The sequence below is a fragment of the Centruroides sculpturatus genome, unplaced genomic scaffold, assembly GCF_000671375.1.
Source record: "Centruroides sculpturatus isolate CEXI.00-Female unplaced genomic scaffold, Cexi_2.0 scaffold291, whole genome shotgun sequence".
NCBI lineage: Eukaryota > Metazoa > Arthropoda > Arachnida > Scorpiones > Buthidae > Centruroides > Centruroides sculpturatus.
The window spans coordinates 443,063-469,390 of NW_019384514.1; the positions used below are offsets into that span (position 1 = coordinate 443,063).

A 26,328-nucleotide genomic window follows, 5' to 3' on the forward strand; every position below is an offset into this window, starting at 1 on the left:
TTGTTTTGTTTTATAACACATACGCCCTTCTGGCAGCCATTTTGTTGAATGTATAAGTATTTTTATTCAAGCAAAAAAAATGTTATAAAGTAATAATTATATTTTAAAAAATGGAAAATAATTTAGCACATGTTCAATCTAGCGATTCGACTGTAGTAAATACAATAGTTGGACAATTGAAATCGCAAGGAATTTTTGATGAGTTTCGAAGAGATTGTATTGCTGATTTTGATACTAAGGTAAGTTTAAAAATATAATAATAATAATAATGCAATTTTAATTGAAAAGATAGCAATCGATCATTTTTACCGATATCTTAATGCATATAATTATTAAAATATTTCAATATTAGTAGATAAACTAGTAAATTGAAACAGCGTTGTGTAAATCGCCTATTTACATCCTGTTTGTTCCAGTTTTTACATACAAAATTATAAATATGCTCCTTTACTTTTGCAATTTTTGTGTTTTAATCTTTGTCTTTTTATTACAAAATACAAAATAGTTCAATATAAATTGTTGCAAGCGTCATTCAGAGCGTTGCTTAAGAGATAAGGTTCTCTTATCTCGTAAGAAACGGGTTAGAAAAGCTCCCTAGTGCCTCATATATATTGTTGCTTACGAGTAATGCACGTATATGTTTGTTCTGATTTATACGAGAGAAAATGTGCAATGTGATTATGTACTAAATACATTTGCAATCCACTCGTTTATGGAGAACACGAGTGAAAGAAAATATTACTCCCTTGAAAAACTTTACTTTACGAAGCAATATTGTACCTTTGTCATCTGGTACTCCCATTTTTTATATTTAATCTCTATAAAGTGAAATGTTTTGCCTATCGTAGCATATTATTTAATACAACAAATATGTACTGTTTAATAAATTATTTTGAACGAGTAGACAAAAGCTAGAACAACAAAAATACATACAATATAATTCAGTCTTTGAACTTGAATATCAGTGCTGGCTTTGCTGTTTTCAGTTGCGTCATCCTCTTCCTGATCAATACTATTTTCCACACTAGTTAAATACCTAGTTGTAGATGGTGTACTCTGTTTTTGGGCAGTTTTCTGGGTTCAGGCTACTTTCTTTTCAATCTTTCTAGATATTCTTCAAAAACTGATGGCACAGAGCCAGGTAAAAGCCCTTTTTGTGTTGTGCTAACACTATAATTTGTGGGGAGAAAATGTTGACTACAAACTCTAGATCTATCGGAAGGAATCCAAGAACTGCCTTTTTTCTCACCTTCCCTATTTATACAGTACTTAAGAGCCACTGTGTTTACAACTGTGCTTCAGAGGGTGGTTTTCCAAGAGTTTCTCATGGAAAACCACACCTTTCGTATGTCTGCTGCTTTTATACAATGGTATGTAGCAATAAACCATGCTCTGAAAAGGATCAAAATTTCTTTCACAATAAAAGAAATAATGCAGTATAAAAAACACCTAGGTATGCTACTGTTTTGTCAATTTCCTTTTGCAGGGGGAAACATTTATAAACAAAATATATAAATGTTACCTTAAATTCCAATGGATTTCACAGCACTTTAGCCAGGGAATACTGCCTTAGCTGGCGTGCATCCGTCTTTCTGAATGGGGGTGTTAAGACACCACCTAGCGACAAAATTTAGCAACACTAAAGGGACGAAGCAAAAAGTTCAAAATGCGATAGCCTCTCCCTTATCTCGTAAGCAATGATTCAGAGCTGCATTTGTACTAAAAAGTGTTTACAGATGTGGAGACACAAAACAATGGCTGTGTTCGGCAGACTCAACAGTTGTAACTGAGCAAATCTGGTAGCTGTTACATAGCAACCTGAATCTGCTGAATGATGAGTGACATTGTGTTGGAACAAAAAGCTTCATTGATCAATTTTGGGTAGTGTAAATGAAAGATGCTACCGAATGTGACATCAAAACACCAAATGTGTTCCGAAAGAGCATTACTGTAGAGAATGTTCGGCAGAAAAAACACTCGATGGCTACGGAACTGTTGAGTCTGCTGAATGCAGCCGTTGTTGATAGGTGGATTGGTCTGAGACACACAAGTCTGTTCTAGAATAACTGAACTATATTATTTGAAAACTACAGTACATTGTGTGATTGACTAACCTTAAACAGATGCTGCCACAATAGTAAATATAAGATTTTACCAGGAAATCTTAATAACTTCTACACTGAAAGAATTTAAAGTAGAGATAAAGATTTAAATTAATTATGCACGTCACACAATAAGCTACCTTGCAGGGATAACTGCTTTTAAATGCCTGTTTATATTGACAGTCCCTGCAACACTGCCTTAATTCTGAAGAAATAAATTGAAATACACAGAATACAGTTCCAATTATTAACAATGAGAACCACTTCAAATATTTATGTATATCACATCAACAATAGCAGCTACTTTTAAACATGTGCTTTTTTTCAAGATCATAAAGCAAATCTCATACTGATCTGGTACATGATCTGGTTTCTGATCTTGAAAAAAGTGGTCTCTTTGTTTTCATCACTCATGATTTTTTTCATGTATTTAATGATTGATTGATTTATAGGAAATAAGTTTTTTAAATGTATTTTTCTAAAAGTAAGAAATAATTGTAAAAAATAATTTTTAAAGAAATTTTAATTTCAATGGAAAGAGGTATAATTTGAGATTTTGGTAAGGAAAAAGAGTATAGAGTACAGAGCTCCCCTACTTACAAACTTTCAGACTTACGAGCAATTTGACCATATGTCTAAAACTTAAATTTTGCAGATTCTGAACTTCTCATGCCAGTTGTGGGGTAGAGTTAGTGTTTAGCCAGTAATAAATAATTAATGTGCATGTATTTCTATTTTGTATCATTATTTTTCATTTTTGTATGAATTCTGAAGTTTCATTGCCACTCATGAGGTGGCATTAAAGTTGGTAATGTTGGCATTTTTTGCTATTGTTTGCAATTTTTTAATAAACTTTTATGATTAGTGCTTCAAAAATGCATCCAGAATGTAATAGCAAATCTAATAGTGGAAATAAATGCAAGAAGTAGGGCTCTATTACTGTGGAAACTAAACTTGGAATTATAAAACTAAGTGCATTAGGTGAAAAAAAAATGCATTTGAAATACCTGCTACTAAGCTGTAGTGAACAGGTAAACAAGCATAATGTAGTTTATTGAGTGCATTGAAGGATCAAATACTGATAATACTTGGTTATTCTATGTATAAATGTACTTTCTAGATTAGTTTTTGACTTACAGCAAACCTCTGGAACCTAATCTGTTCATAAGCAGAGGAGCATATCTATATGGATTCCTAAAAGAGAGTAATACTATTAAAAAGTTTACTCTTGTAAACTGTTAATATGGTTAGTCAGTTAACTAGTTTTGAGTTTAAATTAAAGTTTATATTAATAATAGAATTGACAACTTTTAGAGTAACAGATTCTGAAAACAGTGCAAATAAACTCCAGCCTGAAAATTGTGGTGAGCAAAATAAAATCTATAAACTTGGAAACATTTATCTTATTTAACATTAACATCTTTGCTCTTGATGATGATGATGATTACAATGAGAAAGAGATAAAGTGCCAGCCTACTCCTCTTAGTTTCCAGATTGAATCTGAATGAATAACCCATGAATTTTTCATGAGCAATCCATTTCAGGTTATGTTAGGCCCCGTTCTTCACTACCTTTGGTTGTCCCATTGTGGATCTGGCCAAAAATGGAAGAATGCAAACTAGCAGGAATGAAAGTAATTCCAATTTCAATTAGGTACTAATCTCTTAAAACTGGAAAAGATAACTCAATTGATGAAAAGTAAGAAAAGAAATTTAAAAGCAGTTAAAGGGGTCAGGCTATTTATTTGAATTAGGATTCTCAATCCCATCTTCAAATCAACAACATTCAATGTTTTGAGAATTCAAATAGAACAATTGTAATGAAAACTTTTTTAATGCAATCGACCAACATCACAAATTCAAATATTTTTTAAAAACAAATTAACAGATATTTTAAATAATACATTATTTTTTTATATATTTTTTGTAGTTTTTCTATTACTTAATGTAGTTACTATTTCTTGAGAGTTTCTACTAAAAATAGGTTAACTAATATTAACCCCCCATACTATACTATACTATACCATAAACTCTCTATTGATTTGATATTAATATGAAATACAATAATTAAAAGCAAATTAAGATAAAGACAAACTTGAGTTGAATGAGAACACAAAATTTGAATAACGATAGATCCCAGCCAATCAGTATGTTTATACACAATGAATTGGTGGGAATGGGAGACAAATGTTGGTGTATGAAGTGTGTGCTTGCTTACAGTGTGACACATTGAGTTTAAACTTAATTTCTGCTAGAAATTATTTTAATTTATTTAAAGTATTAGTTAACAATAGCAGGACAGAAGAATGAAGAAGGCAGTATGATATAAGTTTGAAAATCAATACTTTTAGCTGAATTGAGAAGTGATGTTAATGCTGAGCAGATATGGGATTTGATTTTAACAAATTAGAATGAAAACATATAGCTTAGATTATTGTTCGATCTATCAGAAAATGATATAAAAGGTCAAAAATGTTTGAATTCAATTAGAATAGTGACTTACATTTTTTAAGAAACTGCAGCTGTCCTAAAACATGATGAAAACATCTCTTTGTGGGAAAAAGTTAAACAGTTGTACAGATAAGTATTATTTTTTCGATGTTTGCCAGTTGCTTGAGTTCTGGTTAATGGCGAGTCTACTGTAATTGTTATCTAGCACAAAGGTATAATTAATAGCTACAAAAATAATATACGAAAAATATCAGGTCAACAATCTGTTAAACCTGAGTTATTATTCACTGAACTAATTAATCCAAGTAGTAATAAAGGTTTTCTAATGAATTTGATTAAGTCAAATGGTGCTGAAAAATTTAGTTTCTTTCTCTTTGAAACTTCAAATATTGTTTCAACATATAGTCTAACACAGTATTTCTTATTTGTGATATTTTTGGCTATATTTTAACTTTATCTGATAGTAGAATAGTGAGGAAACTTATTATTCTACTTGAGATAAACTTACTATTGTCAGACAAACAAAATATATACTGTATATATTTTGTTTGTCTGACAATAGTAAGAGTGTCTTACTAAAAGTGCTAGCAATTTTTAAATTGTAACATGTTTTTAATTTATTTTTAAATAAAACCAAAAGTTTTTTGCTTGTTATACATCAAAAACTTTGTGTCTCTCATTTTCTTCTTCTATTTAAACATGTGAAATAATATAATTTGTATTTTTTTGTTATGTATTTATGATATAATAAATATTCAAAATTTGGAAAAAAATCAGTTTGATTAACTCTGTATTTGGTTCATGTGATTTTAAATTTTTAGTAGTAGAAATTTACATTTTGAATTTTAAATATTTGTTATTCAAATCTATTTATTATTATTATAGCCTGCATATCAGAATTTAAGACAAAGAGTGGAGATATATGTCTCAAAATTTCTCTCTGAACAAACATGGTGCACAGATCTCAATAAAAATCAAGTTCGTGATAATCTTCGGAGATCAATTAATGAGTAAGTTATTTTTAATGATGTATTTATTATTTTTTGTTACTCAAATTTAAATGAGTATCAGCTATAAAATAATTTTTAAGTGTATTGTCTATTGATAAAATTTCTGACATTGTATTGATATTAAGTAATGTATGTAACAATAAAACAACTTCTCGAGAATCACTGGGAGGGATAATCAATTCACAAGAACCTTATATCCCAGTAACAACAAATTTTAATTAAAACTAACATTTCCTTGGTCTTCCTTGTTTAATTAAAACATGGTCTTCCTTGTTCGACATGTTCTATATTCAAATGGTCAAACAACCTGAGGAAGACCATGATTATGGTCGAAAATGTTAGTTTTAATTAAAATTTGTTGTTACTGAGATATAATAAGGTTCTTGTGGGTTGAGTATGTAACACACTTCTGAATACAGTGAAACCTGCATTAATTAATGGACACTACTATTTAATGGACATTTTTACAACCCTCAGGCCCTTCAAATAAGACATCTATAATACTGACATCTAAATAAAAGACATACTAAATAATGTACCCTGTTGTCCATAATTTACCTTACGAAAACACAAAGTCCCACCTTCAATATTCTGAAAGAATTAATTACATACAAAATATTTTAAAACTAAAACAAAGAATCCGTTCAAATACTCTTTCAGAGGACAAATTTTGACTATAGGCATCGAATAAACACTGGGTTAAAATAAGAATAGCGGAAGAGGGCAGGTTGTAAAAAGCCATACTCTTTATCTGTTAGAAAACACTAATCTGGTTAAGTTGTCAATCATCACTTATTGTCATACATATTAATGTTATTAAACTTCTGTGTTATTGTTCAAATTAAGCTTACAGTACCAAGAAACCATAAACTTTTCTAAAGTTATTCATTCATTCATTAGAATAGAATCGTAGTATGTAATAATGAAAAAGAAACAGTTTTAAGGTTAAAACAACAGCATTTATATAAGTATAAGTAATTATATTTGGTTTTTTTTTTGCATTTATAATGTCATTTATGATCTTAACAGCTTTGTGGTGCTAAAGTAATTTTAATAAATCATTTATTGAAAAAAGCAAAAATGTTTGAAAAATTATGCCTATTCAATTACTACAAAGTAGATAAATCATCATGTTGATTTTTATTAGTCACTTAGATTATCAATAATGTTAAAAATGCAAGAATACCAAATACATTTCTTACCCCTTGAAATGGCTAGCAAATCACATTCGAACTTGTCACTTAAACCAACCTTTGTCCACCCTTCTGTTCATAATAACAGTTACATTTTTCTTTTTTGTTACTTCTGCTCAGTTCAGATTTTTGATGAATTAATAATTAATCAACATGTATGTTTTATCGTAAGTTTTGTTCCATTTAATTAAAGTATCCTATACAATCTGTTTGCTATTTAAAATTCAATTAAAATGTGATTTTTACAGCTGTAAAGATAAATACACTGGTGTTCAAAACTTAAGCAACAATGTAATTTTTAAGCAGACAGCCATGAAATTTTAGAAAAGGGCTTTTTACGATCTGTACAATGAACACCCAATTCAATGGAAAGATGATTTGTATGCAAATATCAGGAAGACATCACAGGTGACACAAAGGCACAAAAAATGCATGCAGCTAGCATGCGCAGTGCAAGACTACAATAAAAAGGAGGACAAAAGATGCTATTAGACACATTTGTTGCACGTTCAGTGAGTTTGTACGTGCAATATGATTAAAAGAAACCATATGGATGAGTTTACTTGTGGTAGAATGGTCAGCAAGCTTGAGAGGGAGTGGTGTGACAAACATAGCCCAAGAGTTTGGAATCAATAAAAAATGTAGTTTCACATGCTTGGAAAGACTTCCAAACCACAGATACAGCTATAAGAAGAGTTGTTGGTGGTTGTGAAGAAAAACTTGATGACTGATATGAGCCATTCACAAGCCAAATCGATTAACTCCACATTTCGAATTTTTTAAAATGTTAGTTTGAAATCACTTAATATACTCGTAACTTTTTATAATCATAATAAGTTTTCTTAATAATAAGGATCAATAACACTTAATGACAAAATTTTATTGACCATTGAAAAAAATTCTATTTATTTCAGAAGCCAATTTAAGTAACTCCATACTGTAACGTTAATCCACCAGCGCACAGTGTGATTGCAATGCTGCAGTGTGTGCTGACCAGTGTTTTGTAGATAACAGTAAATTATTTAATGTTATCTCATCACAAAACATAAGTAAAAGAAATTAGTTAGTTACAATCCAACTGCCACAGAAGTAATTATACTTGTGGAATATTGAACGATTGTTTTAATTTTGGCGACAATTGTTTTAGAAGAAAGGAAACCCGTTATATCAAGATGGATAAAACTAATTTTTTTTTTTCATTCCTTCTATTAAACATGATTCTTATAAAAATTTAAGAACAAATCGACATGATGGGACTCAAATATAGCTGATGAAGAAGACATCATTTATGTTGCTGAATAATCAGTTTAAACAAAATTATTATTATTTTGTTTAAACTGATTATTCAGCAACATTATACTGATTATTCAGCAACTATTATTATTTTGTTTAAACAAAATTATTATTATTTTGTTTAAATTAACTATTCTGTTACTGTTAATCATTGTAACAGTAACATAATAGTTATTATTCATTTTTGCAAAAAAATTTTAATAAAAAATGTGCACTAATGTGAAGACCGAATTTGATGTTATTAAGTTTTTCACTTGCCAAATCAGTTAATTCCCTCAATCACACCAAATCATAATAATAATAACGATTATAGCATATCTATACTATCTTATACATTTTATACGTCATTAAATAAAAGCTACATCTACAATAATATCTTCTATAATGTTTATTTGAATTTATATTTTATAAGAAATTTTAAAAAAGAACATATATTACTTTGTCACTTTTTCTCCACTTTTTGTTTTATGGAGTTAATGGATTTGACAAGTGAGTGGCACATATATCATCCTGTAGGCAAAAAAAGATTGATACCAGTCAGCAGGCAACATTGCTCAGCAGCTGCATATGGCAATGGGACAAAAAGTGTCACGGTTTAATATGGCCAGATGCCTTCATAAAGGTGACCTGAACACTGCATCCCATTGACAGTTATTCATCAACAGCACCTTTAGACTGGTGTAAGGAACACAAAGACTGGACATCTCATCAATGAAGTCATGTCTTATTTACAGATGAGAGTTGTTTTAGTATCACGAGCAATTCTCAATGCCAATTGATATGGAGAGAGTTAGGGACATGGTTTTATCCCACTAATGTCATAGAAAGAGACCATTATGGTGGTCCTAATGCTTGTTTGGGGAGGCATTATGATGAATGGCAGACTGAGCTCCAAATTTTTGATGGAACTACTGTTATCAGAGATTTCTATTGTCAGCAAGTGATCCTTTCCCACATTCATCTGTTCTGAGGTGCCATTGATGCAGACTTCATTTTTTAGGATGATAACTCCAGTACACATCAGACTCCTGCTGTTGAGGAGCTTCTAGAAAGTGAAGATATCGTTAGAATGGATTGGCCAGCATACTCCCCTGATTTAAATCCCATAGAACATGTATGGGATGCTTTGGGGAGACTATGTTTCCTGGTTTCCTGACCAACTCAGCTGGGACCTTGTTGTCCCAGATAATGTTCTAGCTGGTATGACTTTTTGCTAATATTATGTACCATGTTTAAAAGTTTTAACTGATAAAGAGAGCCATTATGGTTGATTAATCCTATAATGGCAGCCCATCCTCATTCACTTTGATAGTCTGGTTAATTGGCTATTTACTGCCAGGATGTCCCATTGGGGGGGTGACGAATGGACATTAGGTTGAGTCTCCAGTTTGTTCCTCAAGTGCCCAACTATCTAGGGAATGTGAGGGTCTCCTTCTGGTTGAAAGGCTCAAACTTTTGATAACCCTTTTAATACATAAATACTATAATACTAAAACATTTTGTTAACTGTAAATCGTTTAGGCCTAGATTCCCTCATTGACAGATAACTTCTCACAACAGGTAGTCACATGGAGGCAGATAATGTGATTGCTTTAAAAGCTAATGACCAGTATTTCTTGTACCTGGACCACAGTTTTACAAATGGTTTACAGAGTGGTACTTGAAATTGAACCTAAATTTGAACTCAATCCAGATGTAATCAGATTTTAATGATCAATAAATTTCTTTAAAAGTGTTGAACACGAGATCATGTTATTAACCAATCATATGGCTTCTTTTCCACCTTTATTTAGTTGATACGATATCATTTACATGTTTCGGGCCTTTTTGCCCCTCATCAGTCAACTAAAATAAGAAAATAGTGTATACAGCATTTAAATATTATTTTTTACGAGTAATTTGTACAAACATTTTAAAATACATGTATATAACTTGCACATACCAGTTCCCCCAATATGGCGCTTATAGATGGTAAGTTTGTATATTACAAACCCGAAGAATAAGGTGATTATAGAGACATAGTAAAATTCTTGTACATCTACTTAAAATGATAAAGCGATATTAAAAATACATGAACCGTTTTGTATTAGCAGAATAAAAGTCTTCTTGAATGTGTAATGGTGAAAAAATAAGAATAAAATTTTTCAAATATAATTTCTTCTCAAAAATCCTATAATTTTTAAAAATTTTATTTTATTTGCTAGCATTGTGAATTATTTCAAAAGAATTGCAAATATATTCTTATTAGTATATTCTATCCTGTTATATCATTTATGTGTTTAAAATACTTTGCATTGGTTCTACTATTTATTATAATGAAAATAAACATATTTTTTCTTTTTAGGTCTGGTATGTTAGCATGGGGTATGGATCATTTAGTAGAACAGGTTGTAACTCCTAAAATTTATCAAGTATTCTATCCAAAAATTGAAACAATTGTGAAAGATTATTTGGGATTAAATAATATTCAGCCTGAACCAGCATCTGCACTAGCACCAACATCAGCACCTCCACCACCACCACCACCTCCACCACCTCTTCCACCTGAAAATAATAATTGTGATAAAGTTTCAGAAATAAAACCACCTGAACCACAAGAAGAACCAAAATCTAGTGAAAATGAACTATTATCCGAAACCAATTCGACTATTAAGACAGGTAAATTTCTTTTTTCTTAGACATATAAATAAATTTATTTACTAACAGTTTTATACTATAGAATATAAATATTAATATTTTCTTTGTTATTTAACTTTTTCTTATGGCATTGGGTAAGATGGCACCATGGGACATCCAGAGGAGGAATATGCCACTAGGCTACTTCCCTTCCAATACAGTAGACCAAAATACAATTCAGAGATGTAAATTTAATGTACAAATTCAGAACTAAACTTTATTTACACAAAATAAGCATAGAAAAATAATAAATTTAACAAATAAACTATGTAAAAAATTAAAACATTCTATATTTAAAATCTGAATGGCATTTGATTCTGCACAATCTGATAATGTAGAATCCTGACATCTTTCTATATACTGGGAAATTTTGGTTAGCCAGTATATAGTTGAGACAATAAAGAATTTGTGCCTGTTTAGTTCAGAAATGTTTATTAACAAGCATTTTTCTGATATGAATTAACAAATTTATCAAAACAACAAAATATATCAAAATTTTAAAATTGTATAGAATAAAAACTGTTGCCAAAGATAAATTTTTGAAACAAAAGATATGATTTATTCATCTAATTTGTGGAAAATTGCTGGAACAATTATGAATACATATTTGCTGAAATAACATTTTTACATATAATGACAGAATGAAATAGTTTATTAGATGATCTAATAACTAAAGATAAATGCATTCATATGCTTGATTTGAAACTAGTCTTAAAAGATTTTATATTTGAAAAAACTGTCAGGAAACTGGAAGTCAAACTGGCAAATTATTGCTCATGATAATTGATAATATCTGTTACTGTGACATTTTAGAGATCATACTGTGAATGTGAAATAATAGAAATGATTGTGACTTTGTTGCAAAGAAAAAAATCACTTTGTTGTTTTTAATTATACAACATAAAACATACGCTACTACAAGATTTTGCTCAATGGCAACAAAGTTCTGAAATGCCTATCCTGTCTTCTGGATGGAAGTCTATAAGTGTAAGAAATCTCTTTGAGAGAGGTGGCTTTGTAATTTCAAATGCAAAGAATGCATTTGAAATTCAAAGCCCATCTGTTGGAAATATCAGTAAGAACTGATCTGTTGATGCTGATTCAGTGAAGATTTTTAATATTAATTTTCAATAAATATCATTTAAATTCTACAGCTGATATGAGTGATTTTATTATAATGTCACTGGATAGACATCTTATTTTGAAATGAACTTATTATATTTCCTGTAATAATTGCCCATCTAATTTGTATTGTGAAGTAAACTGCACATGTTCACTTACTAGTAAATATTGGTGTATTAGCGATGTTTGATATTATTGAATAATTGATTATTGTAGTGGTACATTATAACTTCATGGAGTTCAAGTAAATTTGAATTAGGAGGTCCCATGTACAGTGTTGACTTCTGGCATTTTTCTTCGGGGGAATTTTTTGGGAAATAGTTTTTTATAAAAGATTGATTTACTCCACCAACAAGGGGCCTCAAACCAATCTTTGCCCACAGGATTGTCATCAATTGTCCTTTTTGCCCATAGGAAAATGCACCATTGTACTATTGATATTATATTTTTCAATATCAAAACCAGAAAAGTAATTACAGTGGGTGATTGGATAACAAACACTTTCACAAAAGATTTTTATGTTCAGACAATGCACACATATTTGGATAACAAACACCTCACAGAACAAACACAAGAAGAAGTGACATAAAATAATGAATACCAATTGGTCTTCCCTTGTCTTCAAGCAACAATTTGGAACTTTTTGGAGTGCGGGAGACGTCGATATTGATGATCAACCCAGTATATACTGATTAGATAGTATTCCTCCGAACTTTGAAACTCTCCCTTGTAATTCCAACCTTTTATTTTTCTGACAGAAAGAATATTTTTTATAGTATTTGTGAGACTGTCAGGCGGGCATGTGTTAAGTTTTGCATCAGTTTTTATTTTGAAAAGATTAGAGTATAATAGCAAAGGTAGAGAGTGGGCAGAAGATGTCTGATGTTGCTGGCTTGAACAGGTCTACAGTACGCCACAGTTCAATCTTATCTGAGAAAGATACTGATCAAGAATACTATAATCAAGAAGACTCAAGCAGCTAAAGGAGTAACAAAAATCACATCTGAAAAATGAAGAACATTGAAGAGCTCATAATGGAATTTAAAACTGATGTGACAACAGAAAAATGCCAAGAACTCTTAAATGAAAAACACCAAGAAACTCAGTGAGATATGTTTTCTTCTGAACAATGCTGCTATTAAAGATGTTTTGAAGTGGGAGGATGTCAGAACAATGGTCTTAGAATGGCAACCAAACCAGATTGAGGTTAATAGGCTTAGGGATATAATATAATGACAGTGCTATTAATTACTTCTGAAAAATCCTGTTAATAACGACAGTGCTATTAATTACTTCTGAAAAATCCTGAAGGAGAGAGAAAAGCAATCGACATTGGACAGATTTTTTAACACCCACAAATGGAAAAAAATATGACTAATAAAAATGCAAGATTGTGTATATATGTATTTTTATTATTACATATAAATAAACGTAGTAAGAAAGTATATAATTTTTTATTTTTGGGGGGGGTTTCCAGAACAGATTAATCAAATTCCCATAAAAATCTATGGTATATTGATAATTGGTTAACAAACAATTCGGATAGCGAATACAGTCTTGGAACAGATTATGTTCATTAACCGATCACCCACTGTACTGGCTGATATCATTATTGACATTAGATATTAGTGATATTGAGAATTAATATCAAAATTTATAAAGATGATTAGGTACTTTATTCAAATTATTTTTTATATATTTGTCACAATATTCCAATTTAACTAGGTTTATGTAAGTTCTTATATTAATTTGATATCTCTTTTGGAATTATGCTTTTTTCCTTCTTGCAACATCAGTAATTTTTTACCTCAACAATTGACCACCAAAAATGGAAAACATTGTCCAGTGAACAATTATAACAGGAAATTTGGAATTTTCACAAAATTATTTTATACAAGTGAAAAAAATAAAAAGCAAGATTTGAGATATGTTTTAGTCTTACAGATACTGTATATTTATGTAGATTAAAGTGTAAATAAGTATTATAAAATCTTCCACTCTTTTTCTAGCAATTTTTTTAATTAAACTAATGTTTTTGGCTATATTTAATGGCCTTCCTCAGGATCTGCAATATTGGAACGTCAGATATTCAAAATTTGTTGGATTCATAGGATTAAAGTGTTGTGTTAATTTTGTCGTTTTCAGGAATGATATATTTTTAATAATAGTTGTTAGAAATTTCATAACCTAGATCAATATTACAGGATCTTTTTAAGTAGAATATATAGAACAAAAATCAAAATTAACAGACCTTTATTCTTGTACAGTATATTAGTCTATTAATATTGACTAAACTTAGTATTATTACTGTTTTAATTTTTGATTTGCTTGCATATATTCAGAATAAGTCATTAAAATCTGAACTAGGATTATCTTAAATAATATAATTTTATTTATGTATGATAATCCTAGTTCAAATTTTAATGACTTATTCTGAATATATGCAAGCATAAATAGTATAACTTATATGCATAATTTTCCATTATCCTTTGAAACTTTAATAAAAGTTCTTCTTTCTATATGATAATTTTTGACAGTTTTCATTATTATTTAATATATATTTAAAATTATGTATACAATATATTTTTATTTAAGTAAAATAAACTTTGAAATTTCATCCATTAGTGATAAGTATAAATTTTGCTGAAGAGAGCAAAGCATACAAGGACACAGCAGTGATTGACTATTTTAACTTTATTGTACAAGGAAATGCAATTTAGGTCTCTTATCTCTCTTCAGTGCTTTATTACAAATCTTTGACTTTATTAGAATTATGTTAATGAGTACTGGATGAATCGACTTTGTGTAGATAAGTTGCTAAATAAAATTAAAATGAACTTAACATAAGGCTATGACACTGGTATGTTCCTTGTATGATTGTTCTCTTGAGCAAAATTTATGCTTATCACTAAAGGTTATCAGAGGAATAAGTAACAATTTGAAATTTTAATATTAATTATATAATAAATATTTATAGATGATGATAATCAATCTACAGTTGCAGAAAAAATACAATTGTCAACAAATGAGTTAAACAGTGAATTGAAAGCAGACGAAACTCCAACTGAAAGTAAAGGAGGAAATAATGAAAATGTTGAATTGGAAATTAAAATTGATCAAACGGATAATTTACAGTCAGTAAATAAGGATTTAAATGATAACAAAAAAATTGAAGAAAATAAAGGTACTGTTGAGAAAAAAATTGAACAGGATAATCAGTCTTTAATGGAAAAACCCAAGGCTTTAAAAGAAAAAGATAAAGAAGTTAAAATAAAGAGAGACAGAACTTTATCTGAATGTAGTGATAAAGAAACACCAAAGAATGCAAATGATAAAAAAGAACAGTTGAAAACTGAAACTAGTAAGAAAACTGTTTCTCAAGTAACTAAGAATGAAAAAGATAAAAGATTAGAAAAGCACAAATTTGGAGAGAAGTCAAAAATAGATTCATCAAAAACTAAAGATTTGAAAAAACATGATTCTGAAAAAATTGATAAAAAGAAGTCTGTAGAAAGTAAATCAAGTTCAGATTCAATGAAAATGAAAATGGGAAAATCACAAGAAAGTCATGGAAAACTTCATAAACATGAAGGATCAGTTTCAAAGATTAAATCATCTTCTCATAATAAAGATATAAAACCTCACAAAAGTGATATTAAAAACAAATCAGATTCTAATGTGAAATCCCTTAAAACACCAGAGAAAGTAGCCAAAGGTGATAAATCTAAAGTTAAAAATGATTTGAAAAGTAAAAATGATAACGAAAAAACTAAATCTCCAGTTAGTGAATCTAAAGTGAAATCATTTCAAGAAAAGATTATCAAACATTCTTCAGAAAAAACCAAATATTCAGATACTAAAATGAAATTGCATTCCAAGAGTGAAATAAAATCTAAAAGTATTGAATTGAAACAGCCAGAAGATAGCAAAAATATAACTTTGAAAACAGATTCATTAGATAAACAGAAATATTTAACACCTGATAAAAAGAATATTGATAAATCAAAATCAGTTGAGAAACAAGATGATAAGTCTGATCAACATTCAGAAAATAAAAAAAATAAAATTGAATCTAAATCTGTTTCAAGCCTTAAAAAATCTGAAACGAGTAAAGAGAAACTACATAATAAACTTTTGGAAAAGAGAAAGAAAAAGGAAAATGATGCTAACAAGGAACATGAAAATCAAAAGAAATTAAAACTTCAAAAAGAAAAATGTAAACTTGATAAAGTTTCAGAGAAAAAGAATTCTGATAAAAAATATAAGATTGATAAAATATATGATGTAACCAAAAAAGAAGAAAAAAAGAATGAAAAGATTAAAGACAAAAATATTTCAAAATTAAAATTTGAAGGACAAGTAATGAAATCAGTCAGTAAATCATCAAAATCAGAGTATGATGTAAAGTCAAAAATTTCTGCTGATATTCAGAATAAATCTGAAAATATTAAAACATCTAGGAGTAGTTCTGATAGTAAAGAGTGTGAAACAGAATCAACTTGTATGAGTACCTTTAGTCCTGATGTATGCAGTGAGGCAGAATCAAGAAGCAGCAAAGAAAATGATATTTTAGAGACTTCGAGGCCAATATTAGGGATATCACCATCACAAGAAGAAAGCAGTTCTGAAGATATTTTTGAAGGTTTTAAAAAAGAAAAGCAGAAATCAGAATTAAGTAGTCAGATTACAGAACAAGATGAAATTCAGCTAATAAAGGAAGATCTGATGGATTTGCAGTCAATGGATAATGACAAAAATATATCAAAAAGCTCCCAGGTTGGTATAGGTAAGTGAAAATTAATATTTTAATTATTTTGAGGATTTCTATTTAATATTGATTGTATTTATTTTTCTGTTAGGATGGCCTACGTGATTTGGCAGCTGGAGATGAAGAGGAAGGTGCTTGGTCTGATGTGACAATCAGTTCAGTTCATACCAGTGATTTATCTTCTTTTGATGACCGTATCAGTCTGTCTTCCAGTGAAGAAGTTGAATTACCACCAAAAGATGATATTACTCACAAAGAGAGGAAGAAAGTGCCATTGAAAGAGAGTAAGTCAAAAATAATTATAGTATTTAATTTGAAATGTAAATTGATATCTTTATTTTTATCTGTTTTACTAAATTTTATCTTTAGTAAAGAAATTAACCAAATCCCAGGATAGTGATGAGAAAGAGAATAGTGAAGTTGTCATTGAAGATGACAAAAGTAAAGAAAGTGGTAGTGATAATAAGTCTGAGGTTTGTATATTATTAATTTTTTTTTTTTTTTTGCATCTTGACCTAGATTTTAATTTGTCTTTTTAGTTGTAATTTTTGTCTGATACCTTGTGAGATTATAAATGTGCTCCCCTATAAGTACAAATTTTTAAAATTTACATATAACTAATTTACTCTTAATATAATTATTATTTTAAACTGAATAGAAATTTATTCAAATTTTTCAGAAGTGTGAAAATTCTGCATTGGGTGATCAAAATCAGGAGGTACTACAAGGTATGAATGTAAACTTACTTTTCTTTTTACATAAAAATACAAAGCAATTTTAGAAAGATTCTAAATCATCAACATTAAGATTAATGAGCTGAAATCATTATTTCAATTTGAAAATAAATTTTCAGATTGTATTACTGAGGTAATATTAAAAGTTCATATCATCATCACTCTAGTTATCACAAATATATTATGAATATTTGTGTTCAGAGTACTTTCTAGACCAACTTTTCACGATGATTACAAAACTGTTTTCAGTTTTCTATTACATAAGGATTTTAAATTATGATTATTATTTAAAAAAATGCTGAAAATATACATAAAAGTAATGTAGTTGTATAATCCTACATCAAAAATAACTTGATACATAATTAAAGATGAAACTAAAAGTAGTAATTAAAATTGAGGAGAAATTATTTTATTTAGGTATCGTATTAGACATATTTGTGAAATCTTGATTTTCTACTGATTTTTTTTCCAATCAATGTCCTGTTTTACCTAAAAACCATTAAATTCCCATAGAAAATAGAGAGGAAACCACCTTGAAAGAGGGAGAAATTTCCACCTCCCCTTTTTTTCAAAGTAAACATTCTCCCGTCTCGACGATATTCCCACACTACGAACTTAAAAGTTGATAGTTAACATACAATTTTGTCATTTTATTTGAGTTCTGGGGACAACTTTGACCTCCCTGCACACCTTTTACCTCGCACCTAATTAGTCACATGACAGTTTTCCCACTGCGAAACAATAAAAGCCGCAATCCCCCTCCGGGGAGTCTCTTCCGAGGATTTAATTATAATTTGTGCACTACATTTTGTTCTCTAGGATATCTAACCCCATAAAGAGGTATGGAACTAATTTTTGTGAACTCTCTCTTGGCACTTCATGTTTTAGGGACTCAGAAATTTCCCTTGATAATAGTTATTGTATCATATATATCATCATCATCATCATCCGTTATCAATCCACTGCAGGATGAAGGTCTCCCCAAGCCTCTTCCACAATCTTTTGTTTTGAGCACTTTGCTTCCATGTTGTGCCAAGATGCCTCTTGATCTCATCAACCCACTGAGTGTGAGGATGTCTTCTTGGTCATTTCCAATCTCTTGGTATCCAATCAAGAACTTCAGATGTCCAACGATGGTCAGTTTTTCTTGCAATATGTCCAGCCCACTGCCACTTGAGGGATTTTACTCTAGCGATGATATTGGTAACTCCATTCTCGCATTAAAATCTTCACATAAAATAACATTATTGTAGTCATATTTATATATTTATCCAAAATCTCCAGTACATCTATGAAAAAATTATCATACTTATCGTCAGGAAGAACATTGAGACAACTAAGAGGATATTTTTAATGTCCATTAGATCTATTTTAATGTCATCTATTAATAATAATATTACAACTCTAGACTGATGTAATATAGATTTCAATACAAAAATATCTTTCTTTTTTAACTTGATAAATTTTGTTATTTAAATTACATGCATAAATTATATCATCTACTATTAATCTATTATAACATAATTTAATACTTCTAGTGCCTTTTATATGTAATTCATTAATATATAATCTTAATTTCTTTCTAATCATTCAAATGGCTACAGAATAATAATCATTTATAAAAATATTAGTACCTTTTAAATTCTTTGTATTCTTATAAATTTTTCTGTCATCTTCTGGATTTGTTAGCTCACATGTGTCTTTTTTGTAAATGTGATAGTTTACCAACTCTATATACTTCAGACACTTTTAACCTTTTTGCATCAAAACTACAGCATCATCATCACTTCCATTATCTGAAGACCAGAAATCACTATATAATTTTTTCTTTATCTTTCAACTTTGACAGTCTCTCAAATAAGTTTAGACAACACTTTTTCATGTCTTCAAATGATTTACTATTATGTAAACTAGTATAAACATTTTTCCTTTCCTCTTCAAGTACCAAGAGCAGAGACTCTAAATCTACAAGTGTTTTCTACCCACACCTGGATATTTGACAGTTGTTCTAAAAGAATTTGTAATTTATGATTAGAAGAAATTTGCAATTTAAGCAAAAATGAATACCTTCTGAACATCAATTTCTTTTTCAGCTTGGAATAAGGTGACCCAAAAAGTATAGAACTGCTGCAAATTTACTATATGAAGGTTAGGAATTATACATATGATATAGCTACCATTCTTATATTGTTCAGGATTTATGAAAACATAATTTGTCAAAACTCATAGTTTCCTATATTGCAGCAAACAGCAGAAATTGTAAAACAAACTGATTTTAAGCACCACAAAAGTATAGAATCGACTAGTAAATGAATGCAAAGAGAATTAAATACTACAAAATATAGTAATTTATTTGCATACTGCCTTTACTAATAACATCGAAAATGTGATTTGGCATGCTATCAACCATCTGGCCCATCCAAATTAAGGTTTTTTTATGATTGCCTCAAGGGAGTTTCAAACTGTGGCAATTGCTTGTTTTAAGTGTTCAGTGTCAACATACTGACAATTTTGGTCATAAATTTGGCCAACCAAGATCTCCCAAACGTTTTCTATAGGGTTACAATCAGGAGAACGAACTGGCCAATTTGTTTATTTTCAAACTACTGTTTCATATCTTGTGATACATGGATAGATGCATTGTCCTGTTGGAAAATAACAGGAATTTTTCTGAATCTACACTTTTATGGCAGCAATTTGTTCTCCAGAACTTGCTGATAGTCAGCACTGTCCTTGCAACAGATAACAAATGCCAAATCCAATTTTCCCAATGCAGGAAAACCACCCCAAACCATAACACTCCCGCCACCAAAATTTCTTCGCGAAAAGTACTTGGTCTCTTTTCGTAAATCACACCAGTAGAATGCTAAACCATCTGGCCCATCCAAATTAATTTTTTTTTGTTTGAAAAGATTACCTATATGACAAAAAGGTTGTTATTTCTTGTGCTAGCACAATAGGTTTAAACGAAACAAAAACTTACCTTATTTGATTGAGTGGCCATATTTTTCCTAGCAAAATCAAATTGGGCAGCTTTGTGCTCAGGCTTAAGAGCAGGGGCACTTCTCATTCAAGACCAAACAATGCTGTTGTTGCTGTGTAAAACATTTTGAATGGTTTCGTGATGTACGTGAATATCCAAATTGTCCCAAATTTTGTATGTGGATGCAATGGAATTAGAGGCTGCATTAGTAATTCATCTGTGGTCTCTCAGGGTAAGCTTTGAAGGACGTCCACTTCTACACTTTGGTCCATAATTTGTAGGATTTGACAAATAATGCTGAACTATCTTTTTCAAATGCTTGATGCTGTTCGCTACTATCTGATGATTTGAACCAGTGCTACTCAAAGCTACAATTAGCTCTTTCTCAAAATTTGTTAAATTGGTACCATGAGGCATAATAAAAAAAAATATTTTTACAAGTAAAACTTGCAAGAAATTGGCAATTCTATAATTATGTGACAGTTTGTAAATTGACTTTATCGTTATTTCGCAGTCAGCCATGAATTAGTTTCCTAAAATCATGTTTTTATAAGTTAGGTGCTGAATTATACATTAAAAAATTTATTTCTACCTATTAGTGCATGTTTTGACCCCAAAAGACCAATTTTTTGAGTGATTCTATACTTTTGTTGCACCTTATACGAAAGAATTAATTGTTTTGCCAGGTTACTCATAATCCCTTTATCTTCACATTTTTTTTTTCTAATTTTAGTAGATGATTCTTGAGAAACTGGAAAGTTTTTCATTTCTCAGATGTATTAGCCATAAGTTCCAGAAAGAAAAAAATTACTAAAATAAAAAAAAAGTTAGTTGTTAATTTTCTTTAGCAGCAACAACCATAGCCAGACAGTGACTAAAATTGAGAAGTATATTACACTGATTTAAGTGCTGAAATGTTGTTTAGCTGACTTTTTTTTTTTTTTTTCAATTGGGCAATTGGGCATCCAACAGTAGTCAGCCAGCATTGATTCATTCCAGAAGCCTTAAAAATGTTTCTCTAACTGTTTTATTTCTTGTGAAATCGCTCTTCTTGCTTATGATTGACTTTAGGAGGGAATGAATTCTAAATGGGAATGCAAAAGGCATAGTTTAAGTGGCATGTGGCATTCCATTTTCTTATATGAATCCAGCAACTCCTGGACACCCTCCTTATAGTTAAGAGACTTGGTGTTTCTTAGAAAGTTAATACAAAACCATTTAAAACTTTCCAAGCTCTCATTTATTTATCATAATTTCTTTAAATATGTTATCCTGAAGTAAATCTCTGATCTTATGTTCAACTAGCTGTTACCCGCGGCTTCGCCCATGCAGATTTTGCAAGCAAACCCCATTTATATTCAGTATTTCAACAACCATAGTAATTCTTATATAACACCTACCACTGAGAATGATGAGAATTGTTGAGAATCAAATGAACTATTTTCAATTTGATCAATTTTCTGGAATGTTTACAATCATTCTATAATCGAACCAATATGCAATAACAAATTCGAATTTAAAATAGTTTGAACATTTGGTTAAAAAATCGAAATGTATGAAAATATTTATAACAATGTCTGAAATGTTATCAATTTAATACATCTAAGTATTCAATGAAAATTAAACGTAGTTGAAAACGAAAAATCGCATCTAAAATAGTCGAGTAGAAGCCGTTTTTCCGGTTAAGCCTTAATGCTCTCTCTCTCTCTTTCTCTGTCTCCCTTCCTTCCGTGGGGAATTACGAAAAATCCCTTCTTAGTGTACATTTTCATGGCATACCCTACTGAAACACAGATAAAAACAAAATATTACATCTAAAATAGTACAGTAGAAGTTGTTCTGGTTAAGCCTTAATCCTCTCCCTCTCCCCTCCGCCTAGGAATTTCGAAAAATCCCTTCTTAGTGCGTGTTTTTATGATGTACCATAACTGTGTACCAAATTTCACCTTTAGGTTCAGTGGTTTGCTCTGGGCAATGATGAATCAGTCAGTCAGTCAGGAAAAGTAATTTTATATACAGTAGAACCTCGAAAACTCAGCTCTCGATAACCCGGCACTCCGGATTATTCGGCCACACCCTGGCAGGGCAAAAAAATCCTTAGTTAATTAATTTTCATTATAGACAGCTTTATAAAAGTATAAAAGCTCTCATAAAGTATCTTTCTGAGGTCTGTCTTATCAGGTAAATTATTGTACACAGTGTATTCATTAATTTTCATTTTCATGTAGTAAAGGCTCTATGCCTTCATAAAGGATGTACTTTTCCTTTGTTTAAGGGTATTTGGGCAGTTTATTCTCTTTTATATTCTCAAGTAAACAATACATACAAGTACAGTACAGTATTTTCTGAGGAAACACTCATACTTATTATTTTTAACCCCATTCCTGATAACCCGGCATTTTCACAAATTCAGCCACCCTTCGGTCCACATTAGGCCGAGTTTTCGAGGTTCTACTGTATTTAGATTAAGGTTCTTTCCTTTAGTTTCACAGCAGTGATGTTGGAAAAATTTATTGTTCAGAAACAGAACAGAACAACAAATTCAATAAGATAACTATGAAAGATAAAGCAATATTATATTTATAGTATCTATGGTTGTAGGAAACAGAACATCTAATAATAATAATATAAATGTTTATAATATTTAAAAGATTATATAAACTTTTTGGCTGATTTAATATTTGTACTCGTAAAAAGCAAATTTAAGATTAGTAAACTATACTGTCTTATCTAAGCTGATAATGACATCAATACTGATATACAATAGTGGTTATATCTTTATTGTATATATTTTTTTTCATACACTAATAGTTTTAAAATAAACAAAGTATTATCATGTTGTTTATCAATAAACAACATTAGTTGATAATTATATAATGTAAGTGTGCAAGTGTATTGGAGTTCTTGGGTATTTCACCTTTCACAATGGTTTTATGATTTCATGTAATTTATATCATCTACATCACTATCAACTTAGTTGAGACAGAGTATAGCAACAAATCTCACTATAAAAGTTTTCAACTATATCAATGAAGACTAGAGTTATTAGATGATGTCACTTTTAATAATGAAATACTGTTCCAGCTATAAAATTGACTAAAATAAAAATAATTGTATATTACACATGAATACATTTGTAAACTTTTTAGATTTTTATATCAAATTGTTTGAAATTAAAATAAAAAATGCAAATGAGAGGCATGATAGATTTCTTTTGTCGTCTTGGTAAAAAAAAGTAATGCTTTAAAAAATGATTTTAAAATCTCTTGATATACATCTGAAATTTCTGAATATTTTAAAATGTTTATATTTTGATAATTTGATAATTTTATAATATAATAATTTTATGCTAAATTACAGAGAGTAGCAAAGAAGAAAATTTGAGCTCTAAGCCTAAAACAGAACCTAAATGGGAGCTTCGGAGACAGAGAAAAATTAATCCTCGATATGCATCGGATGAATTTTCTTCTATCTTTAATAATAGCAAATGGTCTTGCAGTAGTTCAAGTAGTGCTGATTCTGATTCTTCCAATCATTCAGATAAAGCTTCTAATCAAGAAGCTAAACAAAGTGATGATTCTTCTTCTGCTAACAGTGATAATGAAGAAGCTGAAATGAATAGTAAGAAGACAAAAAGAAAGCATTCAAAGAATTTAGAAATTGAACAGAGTAAAGCAAAAAAAGTAAAAGAAAATCAAGAATTGAAAGAAACTGTACACGACAAAAAAGAAAATTCTGGCAGACGGACTCGATCAAAATCTCTTGACACACATTCTTCTAATAAAGACAGTGATTTGGCTTCCATTCCTGCATGTACTGAAAATGAAACCAGTAATACAGATATAAAAACCAAAACTTCTGAATTAAATCCTTTACCAGATAGTTCAAAAGAAGTAAGGTAAGATAAAATATAGTTTTTATAAGTTTATAAAATAAAGACAATTTTTACAATACAATACTGACAATGTAACACAATACAACTAAAGAATGATTTAGTCTGATTGTTTACTGTTATAAGTTAATAAATTTCACAAAACAAATTGTAACATTAATTGATAATATTTAAATTAATTTTATCTAACTGTATTTATTCAAAATGGCAAACTTTTTTAAATTTACATTATTTACTTAAGGCCAGATTTTTTCAGATATTATTTAGTCTAGACATCACATCAACTTACATTATTTCATTGATTAAAATGTAGGCATTTAGACTGCTCTCTTGTACTAATATTAATAATTACATAATTTTAAAATTAAAATGGACCCTATTATTTTTCTTATACATAATTATAACCTGAAAAAATTCAACATTTATCATTTATTAAAATTTGGCCTGATTATTATAAGTTATTTACATTTGAATTAAATTAATGTTACTTAAAAATTTGGAATGTTTATTTATTTGTTTTAATTACAGGAATAGCAGAAAAGAAAATGCGAAACAGGATTTGTATAGCAAAACAGATGAGTCAGACATACAGATATGCACTAGGAAACGTCAGAGAGATCTTTCTCCCAGTTCATCTAAAAGGAAACGATAATTCTCTTCCACGATGACCTATAACATTGCTGTGGTTTTCCGTACTAAATTTTGTAACCTATAGTTCGTTTTATAGCTTGATTTGTTAAAACAAATCATGGACACTTCATAAAATATGATATTCAAATCATTGGAATGTCTATTAAAAAAAACTGTCAGGTTTTCTTCCAATTTTTGGAACAGACTGATTTATATTAGAGAAATCTTTTTAGGAAAATATTTTGATAGCTAATCATTTGTAAATAATTCATTCATGAAACCAAATCCATATAAATCAACATTTGTATTAATTATGATATATATCATAATTCATCATTTAAGATAAAATCTTTGAATTTAATATGATAGTAGACTCACCAGAAAGTATTAAGAATATTTAGATTTCATTATCAAATATAACTGACAGACCTATAATTAAAATTACACATTTATATATAATAAATGTATCTTTTTAAATATGAATGACGTCTCTCAAATATACTTATATATGCTAATACTCACTTTTAATGTAAGATTTATGACTAAATTTGTTTACATAAGTGTTGTCTCATTCACTTATAAAATGTCAAATTTATGTTTCAATTGTGTTTTTATCCTTTGTAGATCATTTAAATAAATATGATCATTTTTTTTATACTAATTAAGTATAATTTACTTAAAATTTTGACATTGAAAAATAATTGTAGCATGTGTTTGCTTAATATATTTTTGCATCGTGGATTTATACATTGATGCATACAAAATATCTTTTCATTTACATATCTCAAACAAGATTGTAAATAATATGAGGTAATATGTTCTCATTTATTTTATTTTACAGTGTGTTTCAATCAAGAGAGAAATATATGCTCATTTTTAACATTGTAAATTTATACTTAGAGAGTATTTAGTTTACTTAATATTGAAAAATTAGCAATAAAAAATTGTTTCTATAGCAAATTCTTGTGTAGGGAGGTTATTATATGATAATGCTGTTTTAATTCAAACTTCTAAACATTCTTTTATAATAAGCTTGTTTTAAACACACAAAGTAGACCCCAAAATAAATAGGAGAAAATATTTACATAATTGCTTTTATTAGTGATGTTTAAACATTCATAATTTGATTAAACACTAAATATATGATATAATAATTTTTTGGAGTACAGTAATACCCCAAATTTACGCGATAGGTGGAACCAAGCGGTAAGCGCGTAAGTCGAATTCGCATAAGTCGGTATAATTTCGCATATAAATACATACAAATAACTTTTAATTGGGGCCGGAGACTAAAGAAAACAATAATTTAGAAAAAAATGATACATATGTATAACAAATTAGGCCTATATTATTTTACAATTTTTCACATTTACTTGATTATTACGCCATAATTTTAACATTGTTTCCATCTCAGCGATAATACTGTGATGTTTACGAATGATGCTTGAATTTAAAGATTGAGCATTTTTCACAGC

The 26,328-nt window shown here is 29.4% G+C and overlaps 1 protein-coding gene across 1 annotated transcript; it reads left to right on the forward strand.

Annotated features, from left to right (window-relative positions):
* On the forward strand, positions 1–26,077 carry LOC111622520 (biorientation of chromosomes in cell division protein 1-like 1). The gene is made up of 9 exons (XM_023364922.1): positions 1–239; positions 5,438–5,562; positions 10,393–10,706; positions 14,824–16,622; positions 16,706–16,898; positions 16,984–17,087; positions 17,294–17,342; positions 23,692–24,229; positions 24,752–26,077. The coding sequence occupies exons 1-9, from the start codon at positions 111–113 to the stop codon at positions 24,873–24,875; spliced, it is 3,375 nt and encodes a 1,124-aa protein (XP_023220690.1). The 5' UTR covers positions 1–110; the 3' UTR covers positions 24,876–26,077.
* The last annotated feature ends 251 nt before the right edge of the window (positions 26,078–26,328 follow it).

Bases quoted from the DNA above. Each gene is read 5' to 3' on its own strand.
- LOC111622520 (XM_023364922.1), top strand. From the start codon at position 111: ATGGAAAATAATTTAGCACATGTTCAATCTAGCGATTCGACTGTAGTA. The intron at 240-5,437 runs GTAAGTTTAAAA...TTATTATTATAG, and splicing joins TTGCTGATTTTGATACTAAG to CCTGCATATCAGAATTTAAG. The intron at 24,230-24,751 runs GTAAGATAAAAT...TTTTAATTACAG, and splicing joins GATAGTTCAAAAGAAGTAAG to GAATAGCAGAAAAGAAAATG.